The sequence below is a fragment of the Canis lupus genome, chromosome 2 (assembly GCF_003254725.2).
Source record: "Canis lupus dingo isolate Sandy chromosome 2, ASM325472v2, whole genome shotgun sequence".
Classification (NCBI taxonomy): Eukaryota; Metazoa; Chordata; class Mammalia; order Carnivora; family Canidae; genus Canis; species Canis lupus.
This window is the reverse complement of record NC_064244.1, coordinates 70034684-70062019: the sequence shown is the minus strand read 5'-3', so window position 1 is coordinate 70062019 and position 27336 is coordinate 70034684. Positions and strand designations below refer to the sequence as shown.

The window sequence follows — 27336 nt, the reverse complement described above, 5'->3', positions numbered from 1 at the left end:
CACAAGGATAGCTAATAATGATGACAAAAATTTTTCAGCTTATATTTTTGTTGCACTTTTTGCATTTCAAATCATTTCCATATATTCCTATTTAGTACCAACAACCTAAAGAATAAGAAGCATTTAGGAATTCTTGGTTTAAAAAAAAAAAAGGAATTCTTGGTTTAGGGGCGGGCACCTGGGTGGCTCAGTCGGTTAAGCATCTACCTTTGGCTCAGGTCATGATCCCAGGGTCATGAGATCAAGTCCCAAATCAGGCACCCTTCTCAGTGGGGAGCCTGCTTCTCCCTCTCCTCCCCACTTATGCTGTCTGTTGCCATCTGTCTCTCTCTCTCTCTCTCTCTCAAATAAATACTTTTAAAAAAAGTAAATAAATAAAAGAAATTCTTGGTTTAATCATGAGGAGACTGGGGCACAAACTATATAACTTGTTAGGGTCACACAATTTGTTCATCCACTCGGTGAGTAGTAGTTGCAGTGATTCTTGCTAAGGGAGTACACCCATATCATCTTCAGAACTTTAAAACAAAACAAGTATCCAAGCTTCACTTTTAGATACTTCATCTGTCTGTGGTGGACCTGAGTATCAGCTGGGTTTTTTTTGTTTGTTTTTCAAAATCTGCAACAATTCATGTGGGCCCTCTGGTAGTAGAACCATTGATATACCTATTGTACCTGTACCATACTAGCAGAAATTGTGCTAGTAAGTAACAGGACCTAAAATTTAAGTCTCCTTTTACTTAATATGATGGTTGTTTTACTCCTCACTGCCGTAATATGTAACTGTCTCAAAGTTTCTGTTGTTTTTAGACAAGAGCAATATAATACTGGAATTAATGGGTCCAGAAGATTATCACAACACTTCTTTGTCTAGACATTCAGAAATGGGAAATAATCGAAGTTTTAAAGTTAATCATTCTCTGTATATGCACCTAAATATTATAATAGCTAACAAATTCACAAAATTAAAGAGCCAAGACATCTTAAAAAGCAATCACTACATCCAATAAATATACTGAAAAACATTGGCTCATACAATCTAAATGAGTGAATTATATGGTATGTGAATTAAATCTCAATAAAGATGTTTAAAAAACAACAACCAGAGTCACTGCCATGATTCTCTATTATGATCTGTACTTTGTAATCTTCTTATTGAGAAAAGGACGGGATACCTGGGTGACTGAGTCAGTTCAGCAACTGCCTTCAGCTCAGGTCATGATCTCTGGGTCCTGGCATTGAGCCCCACATTGGGCTCTCTGCTCAATGAGGAGTCTGCTTCTCCCTCTGTGTGCACACTTTCTCTCTCTCTCAAATAAATAAAATCTTTTTAAAAAGAAAAAGGAAAGAAATTTGCTTCTCTCCAGGGCTTCCAGGTAAAATCTTTCACTTGAATTGCGTATCAGTGTGTGCATAGTTAATTTTTTCCCAACATACTGTTGAAATGATACTGACCCATGACAAAAAAAGTATGAGGACTTAGAGGTATGACATTAAAAGTTACTAATATTTAGTGTTTATGAAGTATTTTTATATCCATTGAATATGCTTCCCTAACTATTCTATAGAGTTAATATCTTCTACATTTTACAAATGATGAAACTTTATGCCTCCGTTTCTAACTGCCAGTTTCCACACTTATACCTACTTTTCCACAGACAGTGCAGATTGCCAGGGCTAGGAATACTACTGAAGGCATAAATCATTTGGCTCTGCAGTATTAGTATTGGATTAAAACCAAATGCAAGTGGCAAAATAACACATGGTGAAGCATGGGCTATGTTTCTATGATGCCAGGCAGAGTTGAATTAATTCTTTGAGAGGAGGTGTGAATACACATGTATAATGATAGTTTAACACAACTGTGAGCAAAATATTTTGTCACATTCCCCTGTGTTGTTAGATTTGGTCTGCCATCTGCCATTCTTGCATTGAGTAGCTTAGAGCACCCATGAGTATCAAGGACTTGTAAGAGGCCAGAGTTTTCATGGGAAGATAGATGATTCTTGTGTTTCTGCTGTTTTTCCTAAGTATGCTTTCTTTCACTGGAGATCACTACAGAGTCACAAGCATTTTTTTCTTGAAGTTTTATGTATGAAGAAGTTGTAAATTCCAAATTTTTATGTGTTTTGATGAATGGAATTCCTTTGTTTTAGCTAGTATTTACTCCTTATACATCAAAATGTGTCAAGATAAATTAAATTCAGGGCATTGGGGTGGCTCAGTTAATTAAGTGTCAGAGTATTAATTTTGGCTCAGGTCATGATTTCAGAGTTATGAAATGGAGTACCAAGTTGGCTCCACACTCCACATGGATTCTGCTTGAGATTCTTTCTCTCCTTCTCCCTCTGCCCCTCCTCCTGCTTTGGCATGTTCTCTCTCTCTCTCTCAAAAAAAAAAATCTTTTTTTAAAAAAAGGTAAATTCAGTATACTCAGTTTAAGAAAGCAGGAAAGCATATACTAAAAATTCTAAGGATTTCCATGCAAAATAATTAAAAATTTAAAAACTCCTAGATGAAAGGATAATGATCTGTTATCAGAAATATTAAATTACTTGGAGGGGTACATGGGTGGCTCAGTTGGTTAAGCATTGGACTAGAGCTCAGCTCAGGTCTTGACCTCAAGGTCATGAGTTCAAGCCCTGAGTTGGACTCCACGCGCAGTGTGGAAACTATGTAAAAATAAATAAATCATGTGGAGACATACAGCATTCCTAGGCACTGCCAGATAAGTAAGGTTTTACTACAAAGTATGTGTAGGTTTTTTTTAATCCCTGAAAGGATGAAGATAAGGCATAAAGAGTATGAATAGGTGGTTTTGAAGTAAGCAAAATGAAACTTAGATGCCTAATAGTCCAAGCCAAAACAACTATTAACTCTGAAAAGATTAAACTTTTGTCATAAACCTATATTGCATATTATCTCTAAAACAGTCTGTAGAGAGCCTTTTCCCTAAGTCAAGGTTTCTTAATCTCAGCATCCTTGGCCTGTATACGGTAGATGTCAGTACCTCCTACTTCTCTTCCCAGCTGTGACAATCAAAAATGTCTCCAGACATTCCCAAATAACCCCTGATTGAGAACCACTGCCCTAGATACATTAGAGAAGAGGAACTGTAATACAAATTGATAAGATTCTGAGAGATGGTAGGACAGAACTCAGAAGGTTTTTTTTTTTTTTTTTTTGGGGGACTAAAGGCCATGGTTATGAATTCATATTATTTTAATCAAATGACTTATTAAAAAGGAAAATAACTGGTTCAAAGATTTGCCCTTTAACAAGCATCAGAAGAGTGCATATCTTACCAGAAGACCAATTTATCAAGTTATTTTGTAATCACTATAAGCAGGCTTCACAGAAGAAGTCAGACTTGATCCTTTCTCCCTAGAACATATTTTTTAGGATCCTAAAATCACCTATAAATAAATGGATCTATATTTCAATATGGCTTCATGAAAGAAATCAGACTTAACTAACCTCTGTATTTTTCTTTATAGACAACATTGGAAGTTCTTGAAACAGAGTATGAAGTTGAACAATCTTGCTAACTTTTTAAAGAAAAGAGTTTTTAATTTCTATTCTTATTTTGATCCCTTCTGCCCACTTCTGGAACATGATAGCACAGTTCAGCTTTTCTTTGTAGCTTTTTTTATTGCCATGAATTACCTGGCAGAGCACTAATGATTTTTTTTTCATCTTCTGTATGATAGCCCACTGGACACTGTGTCCTGGATTCACAACTATTTTACCTGATGATTTTGAAGTAGTACAGTGGCTCTTACCTTCACTTATTCTTTTCCCTTTCTCACGTAGCAGCAGCTGTTGATTCAGACCGAAGTCCTCGGCCCACCTCCGCACCAGCCATTGCTCAGAGTCAGGATGCAGAAGGCACCGTTCCAGGTGCACCTGTCAAAAAAACAGTCGTTTCTAAAGCACAGAAGGAAACAGTGAAGGATGAAGAGAAAAAGGAAGAAGGGCCACCTGACCAAGCTGAGCCAGAGCCCACAGAAGTGTGGAAGGTATGCTATAAGTCTACATATCTGGCTAGTTCACTTTCCGATTTAGATATATTAACTCCTTGGCCAGGAAGGTTTTCAAAGCATTGATTCTTGTAGAATTCTAACAAAGTTATTTATTCTTTACTCTTTCTAAAAGAAAGACTATGAATAACCCCATGAACCTACAAAATACTTTTATAGAATTATGTCATGAAGACTAAGTCATCCAGGTTTTCAGGTGGCCTACCTAAACTATTACCTAACTTACATCTTTTTATAAAAAGGTAAAGCACATCAGCACTGTGATCATCTGCTTTTAAAAATAATTTGGACTCATCCAGAAGGAATCTTTTTTTTTAAGACTAAGCTCTGCTAATAGGATTAAAATATAATTTGATTTCCTAAGATGAGTATACTTGCAACATACCCAGAGAATATCCCAGTTAGTATTACATAAGACACATTGATGTGGTTGTTCAACTCAAATTGTTTACAAAAAGGGGAAAATCCTTATGTAGGAGATTTTATGCCACTGAGTTGCTTACAATTCTAAGTTGATTATATCCACAGTCCCTGACCTTGTTGAAAAAAATCACCAATTAGCAGATTTCCCAGGACTAACAGTAACAGGACTGATCTTTTATATGTTGATAAGCTTTTTAAACCAATTTAAGCAGTGATGGAGTTGAGGTGTTCAGATTTACTGACATAAATATAAGTATCACTGTTGACAGCAGGAGTTAATAGAGGCAGTTTTTAAAAGAAAAATTATATTTTTATATGTCTGCTAAGAAATTTAAAACTGGAAAAAAAATTTTTTTAAATGATGTAAGACCTTAGTAAGTGCTCTCACCTTGCCACATGGATTAATCCTATTCTTTTGGACCCTGTTCAATATCTAGTTTATCTGTAGAGCAGTGGCCAATTTGGCTGTTTTGACTATATTTAAAAAAAAAAAAAACTGTTCAACATGACATGCCATTTTTACTGTCCTTTGAGGCCAGCTTGAGTCCAAAGAGAGAAAAAAATTGAACAAATGGTGGATATTTGTCCTTTAAAATTTTTTTTTTTACCTAGGCAGATGTGCATGACATTGGCCGTCAGCTTCAGTATCAACAGCGCCTTTTTAAGGTTGACTACCTCAGTTTTTAATGTTAGGGTATCTCCTCTAGCACTTTTGGCTATCCCTCTATTTGTTGTATTAACTAGAAAGTGTTGGATTACTGGAGTTGTCAAAGGAATCTTTTTTAAGTGGCTAAGATTTCTTTGGTGTTCTGCTAGCATATTTGTAGCCTATAAGTCAGACACAGGTGTCTTCAAGAATAAGTTCCTGTTGCTCTTGGGACCTTGGCAGAATGAAGAGATCACTTCCTGGTATGTGCTTCCCATTTAAGTGCCAGTAGGTGGTTTCCTTGCCAGTTAATTCTGTGTAAGTATATGTTTTGAGATACTCGTGTAGAGATCAGCCTGAAAACTACCTCTGAAAACCTTCCATTACTGTAATAGTAGTGACAGAATTAAGGGTGACTCTGAGTTGATTTTATTTGTAGCAATAGAAAATAATTATGGAATTTACCTGAAGCAATAGGTATTATATAAAGCAAGAGTAGTAATAAAATAACCTTGTAACTTTGTAAATTTCATTATCTAACATGAATTTGGTGCCAGATAGAGGTAGCTTTTTGGCATCTTGAGTCATTTAACAAGACCTGTTTTGCAGGTGTGGAATAATATTCTTCCCCTGTGTACACCATTATCTCATTTAATGTTCTCTGAAGAGGCATGACTACTTTTACTACTTGGCCTCCACTCTTAGACTGAATTAGAGGCTCTCAATTTCTTGCTGATAGAAAAAAGCAAAAGGTCATTATTCACTGAAACAAGTAATTATTTTAAACTACCATTTGCTAAACATTCACAACTCTATGGATATATTATCTTCACTTTATCAATAACAAACTTAAACTCAGAGAGGTGAAATAACTTGCTAATGACCACACAGCTAATGTTAACAGGATTCATAGAGGAAATGACCCAAATTGTCAGTTATCCTGGTTGTTAAAAGTACTATCGCTGGATGTGCTTATGATTTAACAGTATTGCAAAGTTTGGTGTTATGTTCTCTACATTCTGTCCTGGGGAAAACAGTGCAGTGATATTGTACTCCAAGGTAATGCTGCCAAGTGTGATTAAAAAGAATGTGTCAAAACCACAGATTGGTTAGGTTCTATAAAGAAGTTAATGATACAAAGTGGTTGATTTGATCCTTAATCAAAAGTTTTCTAATTTTGAAATACCTACTGCTTTAGGCATTGCTGACTCTAAAATGCTTCCTCTTAATGGTCTGTTTGGGTTTTTTAAATTTATACTTACTCTATTTTGGGTATATAAAATGACTATTACTAAAGGTATTTTGAAGCTAGACAGGAGGCCTTAGTTTTTCTCTTCCTACTATTAAGGACAAATCTTGTTCATCCACCAAACACATGGGCTCCAGCTCCCTGGAGAGGAGATGACAGAGTGTTGAATGTTGCAGCTGAGCCCTATGTGTGCTTATTTATAAATCAGCCTTGGAAGTAATTGCATGCATCAGTAACAATTTGGATTGAGTTTATTTTGATGTTTTGTTGTCTAATAAACTCAAGAGTTAAATTGCCTCCTTAAATATATTGATCAACTAACAAATTTTTTTTGTATTTACCTGCTTTATGTCATATGTGGTTTATTATATCTGTGCTTTAACTGTAAAGATTTTGTTTCTGTCATGTATGTCATACCTTGATATCTTCATTTGTAAATTTGTTTTTAAATGTTAAAGTACTTCCAGATCATAAAAAAAAGCCAAAGCAAAAACACATGCCTTATTTAAGCCCAAATTATTCTTTGTATAAGTACTTTTTTATGAATAAGTATAAATATGTTTTCTTCATCAGTAGAATAATTATCTTAATTTTCTTTTATAATAATTTGGCTGTCTATATTACCTCTTCAGCCTTGAAAATACGATGGTGAACTAACAGATTACTGTTGAGAGTAACGTCCTTTCCTGTAATACCCCCCTAAGACTGCATCATGTTGATTACATATCAGCTCATTTTGCCAGCTTAAAGATGTGGCTTACTTGGAAATAATACTATTCATAGAAATCTACTAATCTAAAATGTTTTTGCCACTCTATTTCTTAAATGTAGGTGGAAAAAACCCACATCGAGGTCACAGTACCTACCTCAAATGGTGACCAAACACAGGTTTGTGCCAACAGGCCACTTGTTCCTTTTCTCCTCCCTCTCAATTTTTTCTTCTCCCCAATTCCCTTTCCTTAAAAAATATTATAAAATAAAGGTTCAATGAGCCAATATTTTATCATTTTTCTTTTTTTTTTTTTTAAATAATGGCAAAACAGAAGCTTGCAGAAAAAACTGAAGATCTGATAAGAATGAGGAAGGTCAGCCATTTTTCACTTTCACAAAACCACATTACTGTCACCCATGCTGACTTCTACAGTGCATTAAAAAGACAGTGATCCATTCTTTTCATTGATTTCTCTTAATCAGAAATTACTTTCAAATAATAGATATATATTTGTGTATATATATATTTGCATATGTATACCAAAAGAAATTATAATCCTATACTATTTGTTGAAATTTTTCATTAAAATAAACTTCCCAGTAGGAAAATATCTTTTCAAACACAATGAAATTGGTGAAGACCAAACCAATCCTTCATATTTAAACTTTATAAGAAATATTTCAGTGGCACAATATTCTTGGAATCACTGACAATTTTTGAAAAATACTTACTATGGAAACCATCATAGCAGCAACTCCTGGTATTGTTCATAACTATGTGTTTTGCTGCTCTGTGCCTGTTCTTCCCAACTGTAGAGTGGGCTATATCAGTTCTTACTGAAGAGAATGTTGACTCTACTCATGTATAACGTACCATACCTTAGATCTTTCTTACGAAAGGTATTAGAGATACACCTACTGTGTTATTACTAAGTATGAAATATGTTTCAAAAAGGTAAATGTTTTAAAGCACTTCTCTGTGCCATGAAACATGGAATTTCAAAGCTTCTTAAAGTATTGTATTTTAAGGTAACCCCCAAACAGCTCAATTTCAAAAATGAAATAAGATAGCTTATTACGTAAAGAAGCCAATGAAGCTGGGAGCACTGTCTATTTAAATAAGATCATCACTTTCCTCCATCATTCATAAACAGGGTCATCCGTTTTCTAGTGGTAATGTGTTTTGTGTGTGTCCTTGTAGTTTTGTGACCATTTCATGTTGGCATATGCTGCGCTGTGGACATTTAATTTTTTTAGTTTGCCAATTTGCAGTTTTTTCCCGCAAGAACAACATTTTAATTTTTTATGCTTTTCTGTTTTTCCCTCTTTCATTTTCACAGAAAAAGAGAGAGAGACTAGATGGTGAAAACATTTATATCAGACATAGCAATTTAATGTTGGAGGTTTGTATGAACTTGAAGCTTATTTCAGTTGGTTGCCTATAACCTTCTGCATTCTTTGCTGATTGCCCTTTCTTTATGCTGCGTTTGGTTTTGCATGCCATTGCATGAGAGAATTTTAGGTTCAAAATGCTTTTGCATGTTGGTAAATATGAAGATACGCAACCATCTCTCCTTCTGACTCTTTAGTTTCCATCTGTCATACTTATCTAAAAAATATATGATTGGAACTATCCCCTGCCTTTTGTGGTTCCATTGTTTATCACTTGGAGAAAATTCTACATCACTGTTTAAAATCCGTGAATTTTCCAAGAGTATAAACTCCTATTATATGTCCCAAGCATCAAATTTGTACCATTTTTTTCATCTTTTGAACTGATAAAGTGTGGAAAAGTAGGAGAAATGATCACAATCAAAATGGACTTAAAATATTGGGGATACTAGAAAATGACAGGATGGTCAGGAAAAAAAAAGATACAGGAAGGAAAGAGGCGACCTGATATTTAATCAGTAGTTAGTATGATATAAGATAGTTTAATACGAAAATAGGTCTGTGGGCATAAGATTATTATTTTAAAGACAAGAAAATTGAGCCTTAGAGAAAATTAATTTCCTTTTGGTCACAAAGCCAGTAAATTAGTAAAGCTAGGATTTCAGTTAAGGTCTATCTACCTCTATTAAACTATACTTATTCCATTCAGAAATAGCAACATACTGTCTACTATTGGAATTGTGAGGTCATTTTCTCACTACTCAACAGTGATGAGAATTTTACCAGGCTTATATTATATTAGTATACTTATCTAGTTTGGAGCTCCACATTGGATGGGGAAATATAAAACTAATTAGAAGACTCGGGGAACTCTATAAGGAAAAAAAATGAAGAACACGGAGTTATCTGTGTGGAAAACACTGAGGCTACATTAGTTTACACCTCACAAAGACTCTTTTTTCTTTAATTTTTTAAATTTTTATTTATTTATGATAGTCACACACAGAGAGAGAGAGAGAGAGAGAGAGGCAGAGACATAGGCAGAGGGAGAAGCAGGCTCCATGCACCGGGAGCCCGACGTGGGATTCGATCCCGGGTCTCCAGGATGGCGCCCTGGGCCAAAGGCAGGCGCTAAACCGCTGCGCCACCCAGGGATCCCCCTCACAAAGACTCTTATATAAAAGTTGACCAAATTATCTTACTTTTGCTCAAGACAGAGCCAAAAGAAATGAGTATAACTCTGATTCTGGGGATTTAACTAAAATTTGAAGGAAATATAAATGTGTAGAGGAAGATGATAAACATTGTTTTTGCCTTCAGGAAACTTAACAATGTGTAAAAGTAGGGAGGAGAAAAAAACAAATAGCAATAAATGATTTCAGGTTCTTTTAGAAGGTAAGAAGGAAATAAACTGTATGCTGTGCTTTAAGAAAGATCTATTCTGAATAAGATGGACAGGGAAATTCTCTCTGGAGAGATAGCATATTAGCTGAGACCTGAAAGATGAACATATAAGAAATGTGCTAAATATTATTAAACTGGAAATTTGAAGAAACTTTTAGGTAGATCTCTGGTTTAATATAATCGCCTCTAATGGTTACTTAACCTTGTCTTATTTTTTGTCAAAACACATATTTTGAAAAAAAAAACACATATTCTGAATGCTTGCCATACATAAGGTACTTTAATAAAAGTAACAGAATTTATGGCCAGCCTTTATGAATCATATACTGTGCAATGGGCACAATACCAAATGCCTTATATACAGTTACCTCACACAACATGAGGGTTTTTGGTTGTTTTTTTGTTTTGTTTTGTTTTGTTTTGTTTTTAGATTTTATTTATTCATGAGAGAGAGGCAGAGACATAGACAGAGGGGGAAGCAGGCTCCTTGCAGGAATCCCGATATGGGACTTGATCCCTGGACCCTGGGATCACGCCCTAAGCTAAAGGCAGACACTCAACCGCTGAGCCACCCAGGTGTCCCAACATGAGGATTTTTTAAGGCTGGACTCTAGGATATTTCAAACTCAGCAACTAGATCTCTGCTTTAGCCCATAACTGAAACTAGACGTAAATGATTCTGCTTCTGGTATTCAGAAGAATTATGGATGTCAGTTGATGTCTTCCTTGGCAATGTAACATCTCCCAAACCCAAACATGCCTTTTTCTTCACTGGTCCATCTTTAGTGCTTCCTCTTGACTGGAACCTGCAGTACCAATCATATATTTGTCATTTGTTCAATGAGGTGTGTTATGGCTTCTGAGACTCACAGAGTCCCTGTGTGTGATGTGTTTTTTCTCCCAGCATTTCACTGATAGCCACAAGAGGAGATTTCTAAATAAGTGTGTGCTTGAAAATTAAAACTACTAACTACATTTTGAGAACATTTTATATTTAATGGTTTGGTTTGGCTGCTGCTAAAATTATAAGATGATAAACATTAAAAAGTATCTACCCTAAAAACAGCCAAAGTAATTTGGCTAGCCATCATTCTCTAGTTATGGTATAAAAAAAAAAAAAAAAAATTCTCCCCTCTTCCCCCCCAAAGGATGTTCTCCCAAATTATCTGTCACTCTAGCGGGTTTTTTTTTTTTTTTTTTTTAAAGTATCTCTCCTACCCCACCCCCACTAATGCTTTGTTCTGGCCAAATAAGGTCGAGTTCATTTTTAGATCTACCGCCTCCTCCTCCATCTCCCAGAGAGAACCTGTAGCAAGTGTCTATGACAAATTCTATTTGGAACAGGTCCCTTTGAGATCTTAATTTTACTCTGTGCCCCCACAGGTTTCTAACAGAGCCAGCTAAGAAGGATGGAGAAAGCTCCTTCAGAAGCTATTGATTTTATTGAAATGTTTATTTTCTCAGGTTCCAAGCCAATCAAAAGCTAGGCCAGAAAAGTAACAAATTACTACTCTCATATTAAGAGGCTAACCCAGAGAGTTATGGATTTGCCATAGCATCTCTTGTTCATTTTTGTTTTGCACCATTCATATTTGTAACTCTCCCAAATGTGTTAAATTGTTCTTGGACCAAACAGATTTAATTTCCAATTAGGAGCTGGGTCGTGGAGCCTTACATGCCTTGTGGGTCTCAGTTGTTCAGCTTACACTGAGTCTTTTACCAAGCTTGTTCACGCTTTTTTAAAGCTAATAAACATGCTTTTCTTGCTTTCAGCTAGAATAAAAGTGCACACTGTTGTTTCCCCATGGTAAAGCCCATATTCATGGGCTATACTCACATTTCACCCCAACAAGCTAGAGGTACTTTTATGTGGAAGCTACAGGATTGCCCTTTTTGGGTTAGTTTTTTCTTTGATCTCAAAGCAAATATACATGGTTTAGTCTTGTAAAAATAAAAATAATGGACTAATAAATGAATTTTCTGAATGAATATTTCCAGAATCAAAATTATGTCATGTGTCTCACTAATACTTTTTCCTATGCCATTTCCCTTTGACATTGATTTTGAAAAAAATTTTATTTACTTGAAGCATACTTTGCTCCAGAAAAATGTTTCAAACAAATTTTTATTTAAATGAGTTCCAGGTTTTTTTTTTTTCCCAAAATGTGGTGGTTTCCCACAGAGAAAGAAAAGAAAAGAAAGACTAATCCCAAAATTTACACAGCATATTAAAAGATATGTTTAATATTGTGCTTTTCTTGGATACAGAGCTGCCATGATATATAATAAACACAGAATTTTTAGCAGTCATCAAGTGACAGGCTCCCACATATTTTGATTTCAAGCACAGATATTCTGAGCTTTTTTGGAGAAGTATGTTGGACAAAGAACATTTCAGTTTTTGTCTTTAAATTGTATTTCCTATTTATTTCTGGCCAGATCTACCTTTTGAAAGTTTTATATGTCTACTGTTATATAAACCTGAATATTATTTCTAGCTTTATTAACCTTAGTTTTGATCCTTTCTCCCTGGAATATCCCGTTTAAGAGCTTGAACCTAGTTGTCCAGTATCCAAATCCGCTGGAACAGTTGAAATTATAAATTGTCCAAGAGATATATAAAGTGATGAATTCTTGTTAAATCGCTTCCAATCCATTGAAAGTTACTGGAAGAAGATCCCTATTTTGAATTATACTAAGGGATGAAGTAAAGCTGTCAGAAGCTGTTGGAAGGCATAAGGCTTTTATTTGTTTTTAAAGATTTTATTTATTTACTTGAAAGAGATTGAGCATAGAGGGAGAGGGAGAGGGAGAGGCAGACCCACACTGAGCGGGGAGCCTCAGGGCTCAATGCTAGCTGGATCTAGGACCCTGGGATCTCATGACCTGAGCCCAAGGCAGACACTTAACCACCTGAGAGCTACCTAGAAGTCCCAGAAGGCATAAGGCTTTTAGTTTGCATTAGTAGTATTGGTAAAGGAAAAAAAAAAACATTATATTGCATATCGGAGTCATTTTTCATAGGTAGTAACAATTTGCTCTCAAGGCTTGAGCCAGGAATTCTAGTAATAAATTCTTACAACAAGAAAGGGCTATTCCTGTTTATCAAAACCAGTAATAGCCACCTAATAATAGGGAAGCAAAACTATCTCCAAGTAGAAATAGAGAGATGCTGTATGATTGCAACTCACCAAAGCAAAGCAGCCAGTGGTGGCAGTTGCATCTTTTATCACGTCCTTTGTTGAACAGTTGCTCCTTATCTATTGCTGTCTCCATCCTGCCTGAGCTGAGCCTCAATCAGTTCATATTAAGCTGAGACTAATTGAGCTGTGAGATTACCCTCTTGGGATGAGGAGTTTGAGATCTAGCACTGTCATAATGAGAAGAAAAGTTGGAAAATTAGGGAGTGAGGTTGATGGGTTACATAACCACTAAGGGCTGTGGAGTTAGATGCCTCACTGCTTCCAAGAAAAGCACTTCATTAAAAAAGAAAAGAAAGAAAAGAAAAGAAAAGAAAAGAAAAGAAAAGAAAAGGAAAAAAAAACAAGCAAATATGCCATGTCGTATATTTAAAATTTGAATGCAATTTATGGATTAGTAACATCTGCCCTGGATGTGGTGTGTTTTCTACCAGTGCCCATAGTCTGGTGGCCTTCTCTTGATGTGTTTTTTCTCTGAGTATTTATTATTCTGCATTTTTGTCCTTTCAACTATAGGATTTAGACAAAAGTCAAGAAGAGATAAAAAAGCATCATGCCAGCATCAGTGAGCTGAAAAAGAACTTCATGGAATCTGTACCAGAACCACGGCCTAGTGAGTGGGATAAACGCTTATCCACTCACTCCCCATTCCGAACACTTAACATCAATGGGCAGCTTCCCACAGGAGAAGGAGTGAGTACTTTGTCCATGTGACCACTTGTGAGAATGAATGAAAGAGGTGTTACTGTATATTAATGTTCTGTATATAAGTAAAATAAGGAAGTTTAGAGCTGAAATTTAGCTTTGGTTCCTCACCAGTTCATTGCAACTTTAAGGCATTCATAATCAAACACTTGTTTTTTTAAGTCATGTGGGCTACCCAGTCAAATTAGAGGAGCCATTTAGAGCTACCATTAGATGACTGAGCTCTTGAGAACTGCCTCCTTCTGGCTAATGTGTGTTTACAAATTGACCATAAGCCAGCAGAACTTTATGTTCAAACTGTGCCTCCAAGGACCAGAGAGTTTACTAAATTTAGTAAGGTCAAAACAGGAACAGGATAAACATTTTTTTTAACTTTATTTGAACATTTGCACAACTTAGAAATGTCTGGAATGGTTGACCACAGTTATATAATAAACTAAGAAGGCCTCTAAGTCAGAGAGTGCAAACCATCACATATTAATGATTTCATTTCAATTTTAGAAAAATCGTTGACGACTCATCTTTATGAGTAGCATCAAACTTTTAACATGTTGTTTTGTAAGGTAGTCACAATTAGAAGAATTCGGAGATACCTTTCAGAGGCTGCTCTTTCTGTATTGTTGTCATTATCTATTGTAGAAATCCTACCTTTGACTAAATGAATCTGTGTGATGGAATATTTTTAAAGTTACCTTAAGCATATATCTAAAAATTCTTTACTTAATCTTTAGCTTATACAGGTTAATATTTATATGAGTAGTCATAATGATTTAATGAGTGATTATAATATTTTTAAAAATTATATGCCTGGTTTTTACCAATAGCAATTGCAATTCTAATTAAGAAAGGTAGTATTGTCTTAATAACTTAAACTTGTTTTTATATTCAGAATTCATGGTATATTATCCAACTTTGTTTAGTTTCTGGAACTGGAGAAGATAATAAAAGTTGTCTCACAAAGGGTACTTTTTCTATTTTTCAAAATGCAGTTGAAAATGGCTAAGAATTCTCCCAGTACAATCGAACCAGTTTCACCAAGTAAGACTGGAGAATTCCTGAATGCTGTAGGTTATCTTTTAGTTTTGTTGACTGTTCATTTTGCTGTACAGAAGCTTTTTTATCTTGATTAAGCCCCAATAGTTCATTTTTGCTAGTTACCACAGGTGATAGGATGCAATCTTATTCACTGTCCTGTCAGCCTCCATTCCCTGAGGTAAATGGACATCACTTTTGTATTCTAAATATAGATAATATACCCTAAACTGAGACAGTGACTTTGCTTTCTGTAAATCTAAACTCCAGGAGAAATGCCTTGTTGCTGTCTTGCCTGGTTAACCCTCTCTGTAAACCGTAACTGCATATTTTCTAGAAGTTTTCTTTTTGACTCTGTGGAAGTAATAAAAGGTGCTCTATTACTTTGAAAAAGTAACTTAATACTCTCTTGGATGAAGTTTGGTAAATTTGAGTCAGTCTCCATTTCCAGAAAAATATCTTATATCTTAATAGAAACCTTCCAAAAATCATCTCAAGGCTGGTTGGAAATGGGTATGTCATCCTGTAGACTTTGAAGAAAGGACTTTTTATAAATTAGATTAGTGGGGAATATTTGAGCTACTTTAGCTCTATGCTTATGTATATTACTCCTCTAAGTGAATAACAGAATGAATAAGAACTGTACTCTGATAACCATTTATATAGGATAACTCCACTTTCTGGCATATCTTACTTTTTCTTTAATAATTAGGGCAATATTTCTGTTCCCTGGGGATACCTCTTCCGTCTTTGGCAGCATTGTTGTTGTATTGCAAGGCTACTGAATTTTATATAATTTGTGTATGACCAGGTGAAGAAAACCTCTGTCCTTCCCTCGGAAAGAAAGGTTGGTGGGCCAGAGGTAAAGCTGCCATTATGACTTGTGCTTCTCAATCTAAATTTGCTCCTGTCATGGCACTAAGCAGATAATCCCCCAGAACTGAACAGCAGCTGCTGTGTAATTTTTTTTTCTTTTGGCTCTACTAGTAAATTCACACCCCACTGCCTTTTGACCTAACACATAACATTTCCACTGCTGCAGCTTTTGCAGCTTTCAATTTGCTTATTTCGGCGCATGGCTGGTTGAAAAGCTGCATGAAGATGTAAATATGTATTCAGAGAGAAAATGAATTTAATTGTACCCTATTCTTTTTATGTTGTCTTTCTTCTCCCTCTTTATATTCTTTTAAAAATCATTATAATTTTGCATCCTTTCTTTTCCTTTTTTCTTTTTTGCTGACCAGTCCCCCAGCTACTTTCTCCCTGATACATATCACTTAGGGGTGTGCAAAGAACCTGTATTGAAATACCAAACTGACCAGAGAAGGCTGGCCCAACTGAGAGAACTTAGAGCCAAGTTTTTCCTTTCATAGATAACATCTGTCCTGACTAAATGGCAGAGCATGGAAATTGGGGGAGGGGGAACACTTAAAAGTGTTAAAAGTACTTGCTTTAATGTGATATATAAGCCTTCATGATGGTTGTTAACTGCTATTATTTTTAATCATGATTCTGCAAGAGGGAGGGAGTTTACAGTTGTTGAGATGGGGGTGGGCTTTGTTTTTGATAGACCTTGGAGGCACATATAAACTTTTATACTCTTGTTTTTCTTTTGCAAACTTTAAAATGTATGGGATTAAGATTTTTATTCCCTTGAGCAAAAGCTAATTGCCGTACTGAATGAACTGTTGAAGTTTTTTAAGTCTATGTGAAAGGATATGAGGATAATGTTTTATATTCTGCCTTCTATTTGTAATAAAATAACTTTTCTGATGGTGAGAAGAATGCTTCATTATTGGTTTTGCCCAAGTGATCTAAGAAAAATTGGCAGCACTAAAACAATGAAAAATGACCTAAAATTAATCTGTGAGTCTCCTTGAAGGAAGAACAAATACTATAACTAAGGAAGTCAAGTAATTTCTTGAACTTTCAGGACTTCTAATGTTCATTCACTCAAAAAATTATCTATTGAATACCCTACTGTGTTATAGAAACTTCGCTGGGATAAATTGCCAAAGTAAAGTAAGATAAAGAGTGTCCAAAAAAAAAAAAAAAAAAAGTGTCCAAAAAGATCTTCCCAAATCCTTTGCACATCCCCAAGTATCATTTTTGAGCATTTTTCCATCTGTCATTTTGTTCATCTTTCTCTGTCTTTCTTGATCTTCTACCATGAAAGCAGACACAGGAACGTGCTCTGTTAGTGCAGGATGAAGAGAAAATTAAAAGGAAAGAGAGATCTGCTGAGAGAGCCTTGCCCCAGCAAGACAATGAAGAAATTCCTCCCAAGGTTTCTATTCCAATCCCCGAGGATCACAAGTCTCTCAAAAAGTGCCACCTCTACTCTAGTACTTTTCCATCTCCTCGTATTCCTTTTATGATGTCTTTTCTCGTGATTCTTGTGTTGGCTGTTTGGTGGTTGGTCTTTCTGTGATTGGAAAACAGGGTACTCATCTGAAATGTCAAGATTAAAACCATTGAACTTTTGTCATTTACTTCTGCTGTGTTATCTCCTGTATGATACCCTCTGATCTTGATAGTTCACTGTCCTAGGGGAGCTCTTTGTGTTCATTTTTCTGTCAATAAAATGTTACTCTTTGTAGAATATGTATTGTGGGGTACAAAGGAGTAGGGATGGATTGCCCAAGCCAGCTTTCCTCACTGACATTTAGCAAGTTGAGGCAAATCAGATTTAAGTGTACGACAGTTAGTACTTTCCCCAAAAGCTTTAACTCTTTTTATCCTGCATGTTCTTATTGTTTACTCTTGTTGTGTCCTTCTCTCCAGTTTTAACATACAAAGCAGGATACTCTGTAGAAAACATTTGATGAAATATTTCGTAATCTATAGTCATTTGTGTGGTATAGGCTCTGTAGTTTAAGAAAAAAAAATTCAATTTGCTAATTTTTCAAAAGCCTTAAAATGATACATTTTAATCTATGAATCCATAAACACTCCTTTTCTTGAGATATCAAATTAGTATATATACAAAGGCCTTTTTTGGAAAAGGGCTTTTGACTTCTGTGGCCTTCTTATGTGTATTTCTGAGATGTACATGGAAAAACACCTTTATCCTGCCTGGTGTATAGAAGGGGACCTGCAAAGGTTAAACTCCAACTTTTCATAAGTAGAATGTTGTTGGTTTAAGGAAAATGGTGCTGGTGCCCCCTTAGTCTCTAGCCAGGGCTGAATTCCCAGACCACTGTACCCATCTTTAAAAGTCCTGAAATACAAATTAATTCAAGATCTGTACATAAATATACCCTTCTCTGAAGTAATACTGTGTTACTTCTTTATGACTTAAGTAATTATATTGCTAGAAGCAATATTTAGCCATTATCATAAGCTTAAAATATATATCGATATATTCTGTTTTCCTGATTGACTTCATACCTGTTTATTCTTACATTTGTGTTGAAATCAATTGTTTTTCATTGATAGCCTTGTTGACCTAAAGTTCTGTTGTGACAAGTATGTGTCCCTGTGTTTGCATGTTGATTTTTAAGGCTTCCCTGAAGTACATATGAGTGTGCTCTGTCTTCACAACACAACTCAGATGCCTAACCTGTTATTATTTACCTCGGTATTAATCACATCTTGCATGTAGCTTACTTTCTGTGGCACTTGAATGTACCAATATGGATGATTTGGTTAATGTTGTCTCACATATTTGTTTTGAAATCTGAGTCCATGAGGTTATCAAACAGATTTTTGCACTCTGTTTTACTTCTCAACACTTTTTAGTTGATGAAACTTTAAGACTTTTTTTTTTAAGATGATGGCTTCTTACAGCAAAAAAAAGAAAAAAAGAGAGAGAGAGAGAACACTAATGCCAAGAATCTTTTGTCCTTCAACGCCCACCACTATTCTATTTTTCTCTGGAGACATGTAGAAATAATTATCTGGTATTTCCTGAAAACTGCTATTCTGTCATTATAGGCTTTCCCCCAAAATGGGAAAAAAAGTAAGGAGTGGGTTAAATTTTAAAATCTGTTATGGGTGTGTATCTTTCATGTCGCAGGCTATGTCTGTTTATAACAAATATTTTGTAACTAAGCATATTTCTTGATTTACTCATAATAAGAAGAGAGAGACCTCAATCAGCCTGACACGTTGCAAAGCTGTCCTCTGATACAGAGAGTGATCATCATAAGTACTCCCCTTTATCTTTGAAATAGAAATGCAAGAGCTTTCCTTATGGAATAACAAAACTATAATATTGTTTAGGGTTTTAAAATTTTTTCAAGGAACTGAAAAGGAAATAATCAGAATTTTATTGATACTTTTATAACTGTTTATGATTATATTTCCAGTTTTCATCCTGGTAACAGCTTTTTATTAATTATTGTAAATTTCACCTTAGATTTTGTTCTGCTTTGTATTAGAGTTATTCTGAGTCCGTTAAAAGTCTACAATAAGCCAATAATATTTTTCAGTTTTTGGAAGTAGAGCAGGAATCCTCAGAGATCCTTACTGATGTAAGTTAAAGAAGAGGCCCTTTGTTTTATTTAGGGTAAGAATGGTTGAGAGCAGAAGGGCCAAGTCTTTGTATTGGGTTAATCTGATCAGCGCAGGTTCAAAAGATATACCCATCACAACTATCAGAGGAAAAATAGCAGACATTATAGCTTTGTATTAACTAACATTAATACTGCTGATATTTGTAACAAAGCTGTAAATTGTCTTAGTTTTCTTCTCACATCTCATTCCATTCTGAACACCAGAGACAGATCCAAATAACTGTGTGTTGGTTTTATCCTGGTTCAGCTTCTGAATGGCCAGTGGATAAGTAAAAAAACAATTTCGACTAAAGGTATCAATACAGACCAGTAAAAAGTCTTGGGGTTTTTTTTGCCTTGGTTTTGCTATTAATCATTTCTAGGGTGACTCTAAGAAGTTCACTTAACTACTTGGTGCCCAGATTTTCACCTAGGAACATAGAGACAAACCTACCTCATGAGAATAAATCTATAAGGTATTCCAGGAATCAGAAGCTTTGGTTGTTCGTTTCTTGGTCTTTTGGGGACTGGGAAGACAAACACTTAAAAACAGACATTAATTTCTTGGAATTTTTCATATGAAAGCAAGCTGTGAAATAGTTGTATTGATTTGCATCTACTTGTTACTGGTATTTGACCAGGCACTTAAAACTACTGAAGGTCAAAATGTCTTTCCAAATTCATCATACTCTTAAAACTCATCTTATCCTTTTGGTAGTCTTCCAGTGGACCAAGCTTGAAAATAAACCCAGCATCAATCTTTCAGACCTATCTTTTAGCCATTTCCTTATGCTAACAGAATATGAAGGAGATTCAGTTCACATGGGTCAGGTTTACAACTTGTTTACATCTCTGATACAAGTTTTGAAAGAGGAAGATACTGACTGTTGAGTAACATTAGACTGGGGATTTTCTGTGGTTTAGATTTCCACTTGTCATCCAAGTTCCTAGTACATTTCTTTCTAGTAAATGTTGTAAATTTTTCTCTGAATTTTCTGTGGATATAAGCCAGTTTACTGTCTCCTACATTCCTAAGTTACTTTCGTCATATTTCCTACAGATAGGCATGGAGAATATACTAGGCATTAGAGGTTTGGTTATTTTTTTAGAAGGCATTAGCAAGCAAAATTTATACTTGGGCTCTACCTAATGATCACATATTAACAAAAGGAAGACAGAAAATTAAAAAATAATATGAGACACTTTCTCATTGTTGCCGATTTTGTTGCGATTTTTTTGCCAAGAGTATTGAGTATAGTGAAGATATATAGAACTTCTCTATAATTTCCTTCCCTTGTATTCTTCACAGAAATTATAAAATCCCAAACTTCTTTACAGCATTCTCTACCACACTGAGAAAGAAATTTTGCTTGTTTTCATTGCACTTAAACTAACTCTGTTGTTTGTAATTTTGGTACTAGAAATGGAGACGAATCCTTGTTCTTATTCTCCATTATGCATGGCATGTGGGATAACTGTATCGGCCTCCTCCACATTGTAGTGGATAGTAGATCAATGAGTCTGCTCTCATTTCTGTTTCTGTTACCCCTCATGCCTTAGGATCTCCTTCTTTACTGCAGCAGAGCATGATACAAACAAACAAACACTGGTGTGGACCCGGGATTGGGCACCGGCAACACTTAAGAAGAAGGTATGGCTGTTAGAGCAAGGAAACCATGTAAGGTTAGACCAGAAAGAAATCAGAGGTGACTGTTATCAACAATTACAAATTCAAGGAATATTTTACTTCATAAATGGAATTCTTCTACTAGAACTTGAAAGACAAAAAGAAGAAAAAAGTAGTTTATTATTCCCACAGATCAGAAATATAGGCTAAAAGCTAAATAACTTCAATCATAGCCTAACTAAATATGTGGGTGACAGATTATTAAGGAAGTGTATGCTTTAGGAATGCATTTCTAATCTTTTGTGATTGATATTTAGAGGGTAGCTTTCCCGTTTATCATAGTCAGAATCCTGTTTGCAGTAAATAATAGAATATATCCAACATTTCAAAGATTAGAGGGCAGGAGAAACATGTGTTCCAATGATCTCTTCAGGTCCCTCCACCCCAGATCATTAAACAGTACAGTTTAGTCTCTCATTTTCTCTTCTACTGTCTCCTTAAAGAAGAGTCTTCATATGGACAGGATCCCATCTCAATAAAACACAGAGAATAAGAATGAAGGGGAAACCATGTTTACTACTATGCATTCATTCATTGCCCATTAGGGCAATGTATTGCAGAGATGCAAAAAGGTAGCATTATCAAAAAAAAAAAAAAAAAAAAAAGGTAGCATTATCAGCATTTTAGGGTTGGGTAAGCCCCCAATCCAACTCTTCTTCACTTCGCTTAACTTCTCTATACAGTATCATTTTGTGATTTAAAACCATTTATAGGACATTTATAGGTCTCTGGCCTCCCAAGATACAGCCTACTACATCTTTGGACAGCTCTGATTTTTGCCTATAAATCATTCTTATATTAACTCAAAATCTGTTTCCCTATAGTTTTCATTTCTTGTTCCTGAATGGAGGCCTTCTGAAGAATTTTCTGTCTTCTATATTATAAGCTCTTCACATAGTTAAATGTAACTCTCATATTACATTAGTCATAATTCTTACCCTCAGATAACATACCATCTGATATCCAGATCTGCCCTAGTCTTCCTCCTAGCATGTTATCCTGATTTCTTCTTTCTTTTTCTAGCTGTCTTTGTTTTATCAGCTCTTTTTCTTTCTGGCTCTGTTGCCCATAGGTTGCTTGCCAATGATTTATTCATCTTATGTTTTTACCCATTGGCTTGCCCTCTCTCTTAAAAAAAGAACATTTTGAAATTCCTGGAAATCCTCAAGCCTCTTCATAAATGACACAGGCAAGTGGGTTTTTTTTTTTTTTTTTTTTTTTTTTTTAGATAAAAGAGTGGAGGTGGGATAGTTTTGTAGCTTTGGAAACTTCTTGTAGCCCAGAATCTGTTGACAAGACAGACTCACTATTCTATTTTGAAGAAGCATACCGCCAAGAGCCTGCATTCTAAGTTTGCTTGCCTTCTCTGACTGAGTAATCTTTACATACTTTAGCACCCTCATGTGATTTAATTTATATCATTGTGATATGATAAACTTATGGAAGCTTACTTTCTGTTTAACATTCTGATTATGGCTTAGATCCCCACCAGCAAAAGTGGTTTTAAAGATTTGAAATGTTGTTAATCCATCTCTTTTAGCTTGTACCTGTCTCCTCAAAAGTATGAGATTCTCAAAGGTGAGGGGCTTTGTTTTATTCATCTTTGTTTGCCAGTCTATCACCTTTGTATCTCAGATATATAACAGATAATTAAAATTTGTTAAATTGGATGAAATGATCAGTCACAGATGGTAATGGATAAACTAACTTTTCATATAGAATCTCTCGTATTGTTGGGACACAAATTTGTGCCAAATTAATCACTATATGCCTAATCAGTATTTGCAAGTAGCCCAGAAAGCCCATATATGGCCCAGAAGCCACTATCTCTATTATTAATCCTGTAATGTGGTCCGTGGTTTATTTAAAGAATTTACTATGGTAGATGTTAGTCTCTCTTATTAATGTCTTATAATTTGAATCAGTTAAAAGCTCTTATCCATTTACTAAAGGTAACAATCAACTATTTTCCATATAGAAGATATTATTGAGACTGGGTGCTTGTTTGTATGTATAAATTCATTTTGGATGAATTATTTTATTCTGATACCATAAAGGGAACCTGATATTTGACAATTTGTACTTACCTAAAATACATTGCAGAGAAGAGTTTGATCATTTTTTTCTTGTGTTTCATATGGTATAAAGACACCAAATGTATCAAACTCTTATGATATCAAGATTTTGGTATATCAGACAGACCAGGAGTTAGGAAACTTTTTCTATAAAGGTCCAGATAATATTTTAGGCTTTGCAGGCCATATGGTCACAGTCATAACCACTCAACTTTGCCTTTATATAGTGAAAGCAGCATAGACAATAAACAAACAAATGAACATGAACGTATTCCAATCACACTTTATTTATGGACACTGAAATTTGAATTTCATATAATTTATATGTGTCACTAAATATCATTCTATGTTTCCCAAACCATTTAAAAATGTAAAACCATTCTTAGCTCATAGCAATACAAAAACAAGGAGAGGGCTGGATTTGGACTGTTGGCTATAGTTTGCTGACCCCTGATATAGGTCTAGAGAACCAGAGAACTGGTTAATTTACCCTTTCTGCCTTTGTATTGTTTGAAAAGCTGTAGATGTGACCTTAGCATCTTTATTCAGTGTTGAAGTATTTTTGGTCTTGTTTATGACTAGAAACGGAAAACAAAACACAAGGCATTTATTTCTATTTATTTAGCAGTTGGGGTGCACCAGAACTGTAATCTAACATACCTGTAATCACCACAACACCCCTGCCTTTGTCAGTTTTCCAGATTGTTCAATGTTAACTGTGCTTTTAACATATTTGGTGATGAATTCAGTGAGGCCCTTTGGTTGGTTTTCAAGGGTCTGCCTCCATTTCCCCCTAAGGAATAAAGAAACAATTCTCCAGTTCCCCTTTTCTTTAGACAGGTTTTAGAGATATCTAACAAACATGGTAAAGAAAGTGAAATGATTTTTCACTCGGAAGCTTTAGTATACCTTACTCTTTCAAGCAATTGTATAAATTTAAGGTTGGGAATCTAAGGAAAACATTTTAGAAGAGTTCTTCTTTGTAAATAAAGAGATTTCCCTAAGAGGAATTCCTCCAATTCAGGGCCTATTGGGGCAGTATTTACCAATAAGTCAGAATAAAATAAATTTATATTCTTTCAGAAGTGTCTTTGCTTCCTAGTTGACATGGACATGATTGTGTTCTGAAGGAGTCCTTGGTCTGTGTTTAGCTTTGGGAGGTGCTTTCTAATAAATCCATAAACTTATGTTCCTTTCCTTTCCCTGGTCCAAGATGCTTTAGCTCCGATACTAGGCTGAATAAATTGTTTATCCCTTAGCAGTTCAGCAAGATATTTAAGCCTGAAGAAATCTGCTAAGAACTTCTCTTTTGGAACGTTTTCTTTGATATTTTTCTCACGTTATTTGCTGTTAATATGTAAATTTATCACGAATAAATCTTATTGAAAATCTGATTCTGGTTGATAGTAGTCATTAAGGAAATAGGAGCCAGCAATGTGGTACATACTCATTACAAAACAAAACAAAACAAAACAAAACAAACAAAAAAAACGAAAAGAAACCTCTGCTTCAGAGGATCAGTAAGAAATAATGACGCCAGAGTTTCTAGAAGAGTTCCCTTATTTTTCCACATTTTCATTCTTCTCTGTGTCCCAGTAATTGTCTTTTGCTCAGTCCTAAAGCAGAGATACCCTTGACATGTAATCAGTTCTTAGAAGAATATTAATGTTTTAAAATCAACTTGGAACTCATTTGACTTATTTATACCAAGTTTTAAAAATAACTTTTTTCTAACCATCTTAATCAGTCACTACAACAACAGTAATTGTTGCATCTGTTAGAAGCATTTTTAATATGCTGAGTTTGTCATTTGTTTTTTTGAAAAGCACTTTACAAATTAGTGGTTATTAACCATCCAGTATTGCCACCGTGATAATAGTGAAGAGTGAAGAATGGAGTGGGTGTGGATATGTGGGTGTGAGGAGAGCGTGCTCCTGTAATGTGGAATTAACGGAAGGTATATACCACTTTATCTTTCACTTTACCTTGGGTAAACCTTATCTCTAATGTTATTCTCAGAGTTCTAGATTCTATTGTATTACCCAGGTAACTACTTAAAACCAACACTCAACATTTTGAAGTGGTTTGTTTATTAGTTCAAAGTATGTACTTTGTGGCCATGTCTGAGTAGTATAAAAATTTTGAAGAGTTTCTTCAAAGCCATGTTCTTTTTAGGAACTTCTTGAAAATGTTAACATGGAAAGCCATTTTAAATATAGGATTTTTCAGGAAGAGAAGACATAGCTACTTAATATCTAATAATAGTTTCCTGTTGTACTTAGTTTTGTGGAATCAAGATGTTATTTTCTAGATATTAAATTGGGGCATAATCTTTTTTTAAGTACTTATTATGTCTTTAATCATTTTTGGAATTGGAACTTCTGAGAAATCCTGCCAAATATACTTGTGTTCCCTACTAAATGATCATAGTTTTTGTACTGGTTATAATTCCTTCCTTTCCATCTTCATTTCTCTATCTCAGCCCTTCTTAGTATCTTGAAACAAAATTGACCAACCAAAGACTTCTGGTCTTCTAGACATGTTTAGTATAACTTTTAATATTTGCTGAAAACTTTGACTTCTATAGCTCTATTCAGGTTTGAGAACACTCATTTGAGCTGTGGAGTCCTTGCTGGTGAGTGCAGTGTTAAGGCAAAATTTTCTATTACCTAATAGTTAAAATTTTGCATCAGGCACTGATTTCGAAGCTGTTTGCTTTTACAGTCACCTTTTCTGGGGATAATCTAATAACAGCACTATTAAGGAAATTATAACTATGTTTGAAGGATAACTGTCATTGGCAAATTTCATTTGCTGGAATTTGTGAGAGGCTGCGTAATGGAGTGATTTTCTTATAATAAGCAGTTTTACCAACTGTAATTTGATAAAGACCAACATCTCCTAAGTAAGCTCCTTTATTCAGATGTAATCTCTCTATGCCAGAGAATAGCAGTGAACCATGAAAATGACTCAAGTTTTGTGGAGAAGCTAGTGAGCATTACAAGGATGTATTTCTAGCTAGGACCAATAGCATACAAACTTTATTTTTAAAAAAAAGCGGGGGTGGATATAGCTAAGAGAAAATTTAGAATGAAGAGAAATGTATTGCAAGATAGAGAATGGCACACTAGAGAGGAAAGAGAATTTTTAAATCCTCTTTTGTTAGCCACATGGTTACTCTGTTGTTAGTTTATCCCCATCCTGAGTGCTTGTGATTCTAATGTCCTTTCTCAAACTGTCACTTGGCCTGAGTTTTCTACAGAAAGTGTACCAAAACTATTATTTATAAGGCTTTTGGGGGCTCGGTGGGGGACCAGGGAATGATTTTCTTTTTAGTGATTTTTGTTCTTTCTTCATTCGTTTCCTTTTTTGGCTGAAGAATGGGCTATTGCTGCTTGACTTGTCATCTTTATGTGCTGTTTATACATGGCTTTTACAAAAGAAGCTCTTACCACATCTGATTTATCTTTTATTGCAAGTGCCCATATAAAAGCATTTGTTTTACCAAATTTTTTTTAAATCACCAGGTTGATGTTCCTACTGATTATTATACAACCATAGGAAACACCAGTATAATTAATTTTCAAAATAGGAATAAGATTACAGATATTGATATTAAATTAACGTATAAAGACATACGTGTTGGTTTTTTAAGAGCTTTTCCCCAAGGCATTTAAGCCGTTCTTTGCTGAAACATAAACTTGCCATGTTTTGCTAAAGAGAAGAATGTAGAAACAGAGCACTCGCAATTAACTGATCTAATCAGGATTGTATTCTACATTTTTTAGTTTGCATGTTGCAGACCATTTGGGGGTATTATTTAAATAGATTGTTGATAAGTTAAGTGACTGTAATATTTATTGTTTACTTTAGTAAAGAACCAGGAGCTGGACACTACTGCTGGGTATCTTCCTTCTGTGCTTAGCAAGATAACCTCGATTCCTGCTGGTTCTGTGGGCATTTGCGGTGCAAAACATTTCTTACTGGGTTTGCAAAGCAAGGGTAATGTGCTCTGTGGGTGTATGTGTGTCTGTGCACAACCCTATCCCTCAGTCCCATTGCCACCTTCTGCTCACTTCCTTTTTCTTATCAAATTCATTTTTAAATTATATAAATCTCATTAAAAAGTCTAATGAATACCTAAATCCCCTTTTTGTGACATACAAAAACATTGATAACAGTTTAGTGTATTGACTTTCCTTGAGGTATTTGTATTTGAACAACCCACAAAGTCATTGCAAAGATGGTAACATAGAACTGATCATATCAGTAAGTA

General features: G+C 35.1%; 1 protein-coding gene across 36 annotated transcripts in view; it reads left to right on the top strand.

The window, feature by feature from the left end:
* EPB41 (erythrocyte membrane protein band 4.1) overlaps positions 1–27336 on the top strand; it is a 200472-nt gene that overhangs the window by 145002 nt on the left and 28134 nt on the right. For 9 of the 36 annotated variants that reach the window (XM_025447596.3, XM_049105406.1, XM_035713322.2 and 6 more), the window contains 5 exons: positions 3814–4019; positions 7190–7246; positions 7402–7443; positions 8410–8472; positions 13582–13758. In XM_025447596.3, coding sequence (XP_025303381.3) covers positions 3814–4019; positions 7190–7246; positions 7402–7443; positions 8410–8472; positions 13582–13758 — 545 coding nt within the window. Of the gene's footprint in view, positions 1–3813; positions 4020–7189; positions 7247–7401; positions 7444–8409; positions 8473–13581; positions 13759–14759; positions 14835–15613; positions 15665–16046; positions 16853–16981; positions 20827–27336 lie in introns of those variants that run through there. The other 27 variants (XM_049105497.1, XM_049105495.1, XM_049105428.1 and 24 more) reach the window with 20 other exon arrangements.